The following is a 10,098-nucleotide window of genomic DNA, read 5'->3' as shown; positions in this document are numbered from 1 at the left end:
AACACACACCACTTTCAATCATTCTTGATGATTGGTCATGCCAGCTGGGGCAGGTGGGAATCCAAAATCCTTTGGAAGGCCTCTGGTTTTCCATCCCTATCGCATTTTTCTTTTGTTCAAGTGCACATTCGGCCTACCTTTTCCATGACGAGGCGAGCAAGCTTTATTGGGTTGGCTATACATTTCACTGCAGATACTGCTCCAGAGGCTAGATTTTTTCCATCCATGATAATGGCATCCATTTCCACTTCACCCTTCTCATTTAACACAGAGCCACAACCTAACAATCAAACAGGGGGAAAAATACATTAAGTATTACTACTTTATGAGGAATCAACTATAAGTGCATAAGTAGATGGGGAATAATGGAGCACTGTATGGAGTGATAGTTTCTCATGTTCTTACTTTGAGAGCCTCCTCACAGAGATGCATCTGGCACCTTCATTTTGCAGTTTTCATCATAAACTGAAGATGAACCTCTTTACCCTGAGCTATTTTAAGACTCACCCAGTTCTCTTGACTGTCACTTTATTTTCAACACTAGTTTTTTTAAAAGGTTGTTGTAACCCACCCTTGGACCTCATGGTGAAGGGTGTAAGAAATCTAATAACAACAAGAATAATTTGGAATCTTTAAATATACAGCCCACAAATTTCTAGTATAGCTTGAACAGTCCTGAAGGTTCAGAACTTGAGTCAAATGAAACAAAGGTGAACGATTGTGGATTCTTAAAACACACTAAAAATGTGGGGGTTACAATAAAGCAGATTTTTGTTGCCACCTACCTACCAACCATGAATTCTCTCCTACAAGGTGCTAAAATAAATAATGTCACTACAGTCCATGGTATACGTACAGCTATAGCAAAGCCTCACAAATGCAAAACCTTTCCATTTTTGCTTTCTTTAAAACAAGCCATCAGCCTGAGTTCCTAAACTGCAGTGCTAAGTTAGAGTGTGTTTAGTTGCTCAGTAAGCTATATATCAAATGCAGTAGTTGACCCTTAGGGTCCCTTCCAACTCTATGATGCTGTGGTTTAGGATGATTTGGTGCAATGGTGCTGCCCAAGGAAGAAATTCCAAATGATACCCTGTGCCTGCATTTTAAGAAAAGAGGGGTACTTGCTGCCCTTTAATGGCACTTAAAAATCTCCACCTGACACCAGCGCCCCCCTTTTTTACTTTATTTATTTAATTTGCATACCGCCCTTCATCCGTAATCTTGGGGTGATTGACAGAATAAAAACAAAAGATAAAAACACAAAATACATAATAAATAAGCAAGACTGGCTCTGTCTTATTGTTTCCTAATTGCCCTGTTTGCAAGTGGGATGAAGAGTGTTTTCTAGAACAGTGTTTCCCAACCACTGTTCCGCAGCACACTAGTGTGCCGCGAGATGTTGCCTGGTGTGCCGCGGGAAAAATTAAAAAATATGAAAGATTTTTTTTTTAAAGTCAAATTTTCGATTGGAGCGCCGTCACTATATGACACCTGGGGTTCCCTCCCTCCCTCCCGCTCTGCGTCTCCCTCCTCCTCCTCCTCCTCCTCTCGGGAGGCCCTTCCTGGCTCTCGGCCAAGGCTTGGCGGCTGCCACTCACTCACTCGCTCGCCCACCCGTCCCTCCATCCCTGCACCCGGCCTCTCCCCCTCCGTCCCCGGCGCGGGGGCTGCCGGGATCTGTAGTCCCCTCGCCCTTGGGCTCCGCGCCCGCGCGGGGTGCGCAAACTACGTTTCCCAGCGTGGCCTGGCGGGCCGGGCGTTTTGTTTGAAGCGCTCTTTTCCCGGCCATGGAATGAGTGCAGCGGCGGCGGCCGGGCGGGCAGGGGCTCTTCCGTGCAGACCCCGCGCAGCCTGCCTGCGCCCCCGCGGAGATCAGGCGGCAGGATGGAGCCCGGGGATCCCCGCGGAGGCGGAGCGGCGGAGGCGGAGGCTGCCCCCCAGGTAGGGCTGCGTCGGGGTTTTTTTATTTTTGCAATGCTGCATCCGCGCCGGAGGGGACGCATCGGACCGCGGGGAGACCCCTTGGCGGGCGTGCAAGGCAATGCATGCGTGCAGGCGTTGCATGGAGTGCAGTGCAATGCAATGGCAACGCGGCGCCCTGCATGCATGCATGCAACTTCTACCGGCGCTCCGGACTTGGCAGGTGAGGGGGGTCCCCAGTGGGCGGCAGAGAGAGCCGGGAGGGCGAAGGGGAGCCGGGGAGGAGCAGCGCTGCTCACCGAGCCGAGCCCGGGGGGAAACTTCGGCGTCGTTGCGCCGGGTGTTGGAAGCGGAGGCTGGCGGGGGCCCCTCACCTGCAAAACCTGGTCGCCTCTCATATATTTCGTGCATTGCATTCATCGCCCGCTTTCTCCTCCAAGGAGCTCCCGGGGGCGCGCGCAGTTCTCCCCGTGTTGTCCTCGCAACAACAGCCCTGCGAGGTGGGTCAGGCGAGTGGCCCAAGGGAGCACCCAGGGATTGTCCTGGCCAGGTGGGGTGATTTGAACCCTGCTCTCTGCCCGGTCTTCGTCCTCATTTAGCCCCCACATGTGCATGACTGTGCATGACTGTGCATGACTGAGGTTTCCCCCCCTCGTCTTGGCTATGGTGTGAGTCTGTGCTGTTAATTAATGGGGTTCTGCCTTCGGAGAAGATGAGCCAGCCCTCAAGGAGGTGATTATGTAATTTGCTAGCAATTCATGTCCCTCCCGGTGTGACGCTGCGCGCTGACGTCACGGGGCTGTAATGGTGGTGTGCCTCGAGATTTTTTTCATGAAACAAGTGTGCCTTTGCCCAAAAAAGGTTGGGAAACACTGTTCTAGAACACTGTGGCTCACTTGCAGGTTTCTAAGGGTAATCAGAAAGGATAACACCGTTTTGGCGTATTTTCCAAGAGCAATGGACAAAGTAGCCATTCCACAACCCCTCCATGCTCTACTAATGTTGTCAATGTGCTCCTGCAGCATCACATTCAACCCAACATGACAGTAGGACTGCTTTGTCCTTTATGAAGATAACAGCTGCATGGTATGTTTCAACTCCGATCTTTTTTGCACAGCTCATTTTCTCCATATATTTTATGAGCCTTAACACCTGTAAATATGAGTGACTATAGAACTAGATAAGGGACGCAGGTGGCGCTGTGGGTAAAAGCCTCAGCGCCTAGGGCTTGCTGATGGAAAGGTCGGCGGTTCGAATCCCTGCGGCGGGGTGCGCTCCCGTCGTTCGGTCCCAGCGCCTGCCAACCTAGCAGTTCGAAAGCACCCCCGGGTGCAAGTAGATAAATAGGGACCGCTTACAAGCGGGAAGGTAAACGGCGTTTCCGTGTGCGGCTCTGGTTCGCCAGAGCAGCGATGTCACGCTGGCCACGTGACCCGGAAGTGTCTTCGGACAGCGCTGGCCCCCGGCCTCTTGAGTGAGATGGGCGCACAACCCTAGAGTCTGTCAAGACTGGCCCGTACGGGCAGGGGTACCTTTACCTTTACCTTATAGAACTAGATACCTTGTACATCGGGGGTAGCCAAAATTTAACGACCTGGTTGCTTGGCTATCACAACTACAGGCCCACATACTAGCTATTTCCCCTGCAAAAGCACCAGTGGAAATATGAAGTACTTTTACTAACAAGGTACCAAAATACTGAATTTTTCTGAATAAAGAGGAAGTATTCTCAAACAAAAGCTTTGCTAATTTTAGAATGGAAGGATCTTGCAAAAAAAATAGAGAGAGAGTCTTACACAAACGCTACATTTTTATAAGCTTGCTAAATGTCAAAGTTGTCATCGACTGATGATAACTCAGATTATCTCAGAAAGGTTATCAGGGATTTGTGATGGCTTAATAGCAGCTCTTCATAGTCAACATCATCCATCCCCCTCTCCTTCAAAAATTGGGGAGAGGGGTTGCTTTTGACTTATGTGCAATAATGACTGCAATCCTAAACCACATAAGTAATTCATCTAGTTCTGGTTCTCAAAGAATAAAGCAGTCTCACTTCAAAATGGCACAATTCGTTCACAAAGTTGAATACATTGGACTCTCCCAGCCTTCTTTTTTTACTTCCATCTTAAGTAACTGAATTGCTCTGGGAAACAGGCCACAGTACAAGTGCCACAAAGCTGGTGGCCACGCAGACAGTTGCGTGGTCAGTTGTGGTGTCACTCAGCTCTTCCATACCTCCAGCTCTGTAGCACTTGTACTGTGGCCTGGCACTGATCTCTTGTCTGTTGTTGTTGTTGTTTAGTCGTTTAGTCCGACTCTTCGTGACCCCATGGACCAGAGCACGCCAGGCACTCCTGTCCTCTACTGCCTCCCGCAGTTTGGTCAAACTCATCCTGGTAGCTTCGAGAACACTGTCCAACCATCTCGTCCTCTGTCATCCCCTTCTCCTTGTGCCCTCCATCTTTCCCAACATCAGGGTCTTTTCCAGGGAGTCTTCTCTTCTCATGAGCCTCAGCTTCACGATCTGTCCTTCCAGTGAGCACTCAGGGCGGATTTCCTTAAGAATGGGTAGGTTTGATCTTCTTGCAGTCCATGGGACTCTCAAGAGTCTCCTCCAGTACCATAATTCAAAAGCATCAATTCTTCGGTAATCAGCCCTCTCTTGTCTGTAACTTTGGTTAATAGGCAGCAGAGAGTGGAAAGGGATACCGACAACAAAAAGCCCTTCCCCACAATGAATGAGGCTCTCTAAGCCATGTTTTGAGAATCACTGGCACATAAATACCTTTTCCTCTCATAAAAAGCAAAGGGAGCCACACTGGTCCATAAGGAAAATTCCAAAATTCCAGTTAGGCTGTTTAATACCATGCTGCCGGTTTACCAAGTCAAGCCAGTGGAATTGTCAATGTAAAAATGAGAAGAATCCATAAAGAGGAGTTATCCTGCCAAAATTGTATCTGTTTTATCATGCTGGAGACATTGAATTTAAAATATTTCCTGCTGTTTACCAAACTTCATTCAGGCAGAAAGTAAGAAATGGTATTCTCAACTTGAAACGTGGAACAAGTACAATACATTTCCCTTTAGACATGATACTTATTAATTTATTCATTTCCTAAAGCTATTGCATCTTATTATTTAATTTATTAATCTCCTTTTACATGTGTCTCAAGGTGATTTGCTACCATACCATGAAAACAGATAAAAATAGTTTTAAAATAGTACCAAAAAGTGAAGATGGGTTTAAGAAAGAATACAAAATGAACACCTACGGCAGGGATCTCTTCATCCAGATGAAAAAGATTGTTGAAACAAAAGCATCTTGTTTGCAGAAAGTACACATAGTGAGCAACCTGCTGCATCTCCACAGTGATACTGCCCTTCATGCAAACATATCCCCAAATGGTTCACACTGAGAAATTACAATAAAATACAATTTCATAATTAATCCCCAAGCATACCCTCACAATTAAAAAAAAAAGCACTTTCCAAATTCTCTTCAAAACCAGCCAAATGGGTGACTCACTTCCAGTGTTTAAAATATAACTCCCTCTTCCATCAGATCTAAAAATGTCATTTTATTTAAAAAGCCAGGGAGAATAAAAATGTCTGGAACTGGCTCCTAAAAGGCAACAATTCCCAGGAGAGGGAATTCCATAACTGATGATAAAGCCCTGCTCCATCACGCACAGGCACAACTTCTGTTATTTATATTTAAGACAACCAATTGCTGCCCTGAGGTGCTTGAAATGTAAAATCTGAAACAGGTAAACAGCAGAGAAAGGGGAGGCAGCGGCGAAAAGAGAAGCAGTACATGGTTGTTCCAGTTACAGATAGGTAGCCGTGTTGGTCTGCCATAGTCAAAATAAAAAAATTCCTTCCAGTAGCACCTTAAAGACCAACTAAGTTAGTTCTTGGTATGAGCTTTCGTGTGTATCTGAAGAAGTGTGCATGCACACGAAAGCTCATACCAAGAACTAACTTAGTTGGTCTTTAAGGTGCTACTGGAAGGAATTTTTTTATTTTGACTATGGTTGTTTCAGTTATTTGTGCTAGGGCTTAGTTAGAAGCTGAGTTCCATTGGGACAATGGAGCTAGGCCGCAGGCCGTGGGAGCACAGGAAGTTCACAAAAATTACCCGCATTAAAATGAGGATCCTCTTCCATGACTACCACAGCTTCTTCCACTGCATCTAATGCACTCCCTCCATGTTTAAGGATACCGTAAGCTTTCAGCGCTGCTCTGGTGACACCAGAACGACATCCGTCTTCTCTGTCTTTAAAGATGCGACCAGCTCCACCATGAACCACGATTACTGGCTTCATGTTGTTTCCTGGATAGAAATACAGAATTGTTACTCGGTCAGAAGAACCAACATCCCTTACAAAACAGACAAAGTCAAAGCATACTGCCTTCCTTTAATTTCACGTCTCAGCTGTGGAAATGGGATGAGCTGTTGCCTAGATCTCATTCACGAAGCGACCACATAGCTCACAGGACATCTCCTGACCCTGAAAATCCTGTCAAGAGTTGTACAATGCTGACATTTTCAGCATGTGAGGAATTCCTTATCTAGAATCTTCCTACCAGCTGAGGGCTCAAAGTGCAGTCTTACTCCTGTTAAGTTTAAATGGACTTTTATTACTGATTAAAAGAGGAAGGAAAACACACAATATTTCACGAGGAGAGAGCATTACACAGGCTTAGCCAACGCAGCATGTTTTCCAAGTAATCAAATCACTTCATATGCTGCCTCAATAATTCTAGCTCACATTGTTTTCTTTAAAAGGTCGTCACCTGATTAGAGAAATCTTACAGTGCAAGCCTAACCAAGTCTGCTCAGAGCTAAGTCCTACTGAGGGCAAAAGGCTTTACTCTCAGGTAAGTGAGTATACAATTGCAGCTTTAATATATTAGTTGTATGCAGTGCTGTTCTTTTAGAAAAAGAGGTGCCAGAACTCACCATGAATGCCTCCCTTGTTCTCTTAGAATGGTAATAGCGCTTACCTGAGAGGTGCCGGAACTGAGTTCCGGTTAGTTTCGGCAGAAAAGAAGCCCTGAATTTTAACTGATTACATCTGCATATATTTGCATGTACATAAAATATTTATTTTGCAGGGATAAGAAAGCACTCTCTCTTTGTTTTCAGAGACCACATAAATCTGTTGTAGCAGACACCATCTTGTGAGAAGCATCTTTTAAAGGAAGGGAACAGATTCATCTATAACGATGCCTGCCATGTACAGTTATTAAAAAGGAACATTTAATAATTAACATTAAGGGGGAGGAAACATCTGTGTCCTGGTTAGGTGGGCTACATTTTAGTCAATCAAAAGGCCTTTAATCAATAAATCTGATTGATTAATTAATTAATTAATCAATCAGTATCCTAATTATTATTCTCATGGAAAGTATGAGGGAGATGCGTGTGCCCCCAAAACATTCGGGAACATCACGGGAGTGGCGCTCTACCATTGCTGTTTTGCAAATGCCGGCAGTATGACTGGTGACTGGCACCTCTCCTTCACACTAATTTATCATATCAAAGACCCATGGTGAATTAGTATATCTGCAGGCTGCTGTGTGAAGCTCAGAGCAGCTTGTCTATCAATGGGCAAGCTTTTATAACCCAGTGTCTTCATTCTGCAATCTCTGTGCCTATCAAACTCGCATGGCATGAGCAATCCCAGTTTAGCTCTGCAGAATTACAATACTTGGTGAAAAGAATGGAGGCATATATGTTTCCAGGGTGTAAACCAGGACACACATATTATTCTAAAGTAGAAGGCTACTTTCAACTGTATGATTTTCATCAGTGCAATTGATGCTATAACTCTAGTGCTGAAAACTGTAGCCGAATATTTTTACAAAAACATCTACTGAATATCTAGGCAAGGGCACAAAAGGGGATGGAGTGCTTTGGTCTACGATTGTCTGCCCCAAAAAAGCTCTTCCTGTGCAAATTTATGTTACAGGAATGAGATACAGGCACACTCCCTTGAGGGAAAATCCATAATGAAGTAAGCAGAGTTAAACCAATCCTTTCTTTGGAAGTTGGGGGCGGTATGTGTACTTAAAAGAAAGAAAAGTTTTTCAGGAAAAATTATTTAGGCAAATAAGTAAATCAGCATCCATTAAATAGGTAAAGGTAAAGGTACCCCTGCCCGTACAGGCCAGTTGTGTCCGACTCTGGGGTTGCGCGCCCATCTCGCTTAAGAGGCCGGGGGCCAGCGCTGTCCGCAGACACTTCCGGTCACGTGGCCAGCGTGACAAAGCTGCTCTGGCGAGCCAGCACCAGCGCAGCACACGGAAACGCCGTTTACCTTCCCGCTATAAAGCGGTACCTATTTATCTACTTGCACTTAAGAGTGCTTTCGAACTGCTAGGTGGGCAGGAGCTGGGACCGAACGACGGGAGCTCACCCCACCGCGGGGATTCGAACCGCCGACCATACGATCGGCAAGTCCTAGGCACTGAGGTTTTACCCACAGCGCCACCCGCGTCCCCATCCATTAAATATTTCCCATCAATTTATATTTAAAATGTTATATTTGATCCTTCAGGGGTATTTTCTTGGCATGGCTGGCTACTGTGTATTCCATACCAAGAGAAACAGATCTTATTTCTGAGAAAAGATATTATTTATTTAGATTTTGAAGGGGACTCTGCCACCAGTGCCAATACAAGTGGATTTTAGAATTATAGCCAACATCAGTTTATTTGTAATCGTTGGGAACTTGTCAAAAAATGTGTCACATACAAAATATGTAAAGTTGTTTGTTTTTAATGGCATGGAATGCTTAGGCACATATGACAGGTCTGGATGACCAGGACTGCCTCCAGATTATCAGTGTTTTGTGTGAGGGATTCAATCACATACTGGAAAGCTGAGTTTGTGCAATTAAAGTGGAGCAAAGTGCTCTATTGCTGCTGCTGCAGCAGCAACAACAAAACTTTTTGCTGTTAGGAAAGAGATGGGGAAAGGCACTAAATGCTGTTGGATAAATGACTGGTTAATGCAAATATGTCAAACCACTGCACAAGCAAATCAGGATGAATGGTCATAGCTCTATAGCCTCCCCACAAGCACACAGTAAAGACTGGGCATAGTATGACATCTGTGTAAGCTTTCTGCAAGCAAATCAGGGTGGATACTCAATAAACAGGTCACACTGAAGAACCCTACACAGCCACAGAACTCATCAGGGAAATGGGCAGTGTAGCAAGCCTTGCTGAAAGCCTTTAAACAACAGGCAATGTAGACCTAAACAGGCCTTTTTAAAAGTGCCCAATGAGTCTTACTCCCTAGTAAGAATGGGATTACAACCAAAGGGTAGTATTCAACTAAGTGCTGCTCACAGCAGACCCACTGACAGGGCTGGCCCAAGACATTTTGGCACCTGAGATGAACTACAAAATCCTTCACCACACACACACACACCAGTTGAAATGAGGGGGGAGAGTATAAATCAGCTTTAGTGTGAGAGGGAAGTGTGAAGATTTTATGGGGGAAGTAAAGATCAGCAATGGAATGAGCGGAGGAGGCAGTGGAGGAAGAGGAGAAAGGAAGAACAGAGGCCAGCCCTGCCCACTGAAATTAATGAACCTAAATTAATCATGTCTATGAGTGTCAATGGGCCTACTCTGAGTAGAGCTAGCACTGGATACCACTCATAATAATGGTGTATTTCCCTGTGGAGTCATCGCACAGAGGAAAGGGGATATTGCAAGATGTGCATTATTTCCTCCTTAAGCTGCAAGCACAACATGATGCCAAAATCAGAACAACTGAGAAATTTAGGTCAGGCCAGGGCTAGGAAAGAAGAAAAAAAAAACAGAAGAAAAAAAGCTAATACAGTTGTACATCGGGTTAAGTACTTAATTCGTTCCGGATGTCTGTTCTTAACCTGAAACTGTTCTTAACCTGAAGCACCATTTTGTTAATGGGGCCTACTGCTGCTGCTGCGCCGCCAGAACACAATTTCTGTTCTTATCCTGAAGCAAAGTTCTTAACCTGAGGTACTATTTCTGGGTTAGCGGAGTCTGTAACCTGAAGCGAATGTAATCTGAAGCGTATGTAACCTGAGGTACCACTGTACTATTCTAGGCTACATCAACTGAAGTATGGTGCCCTGATCAAGGGAAGTAATACTCCCACTCCATTCTGTGTGCCCTACA

General features: G+C 45.3%; 1 protein-coding gene across 5 annotated transcripts in view; it reads right to left on the bottom strand.

Moving 5' to 3' along the window:
* Positions 1-10,098, bottom strand: part of ASRGL1 (asparaginase and isoaspartyl peptidase 1) — an 85,106-nt gene that overhangs the window by 32,419 nt on the left and 42,589 nt on the right. For all 5 annotated transcript variants that reach the window (XM_082218376.1, XM_082218375.1, XM_082218374.1 and 2 more), the window contains exons 2-3: positions 6,059-6,253; positions 138-280 (exon numbers count right to left, since the gene is read on the bottom strand). In XM_082218376.1, the coding sequence (XP_082074502.1) occupies positions 138-280; positions 6,059-6,245 (330 nt within the window). In that variant the 5' untranslated portion in view covers positions 6,246-6,253. The remainder of the gene's footprint in view (positions 1-137; positions 281-6,058; positions 6,254-10,098) is intronic.

The sequence above is a fragment of the Podarcis vaucheri genome (genome assembly GCF_965113315.1).
Source record: "Podarcis vaucheri genome assembly, chromosome: 3".
In the NCBI taxonomy this organism is placed as follows: domain Eukaryota; kingdom Metazoa; phylum Chordata; class Lepidosauria; order Squamata; family Lacertidae; genus Podarcis; species Podarcis vaucheri.
Note: the sequence above shows the minus strand (reverse complement) of the source record. Positions and strands in the feature narration are given on the sequence as shown.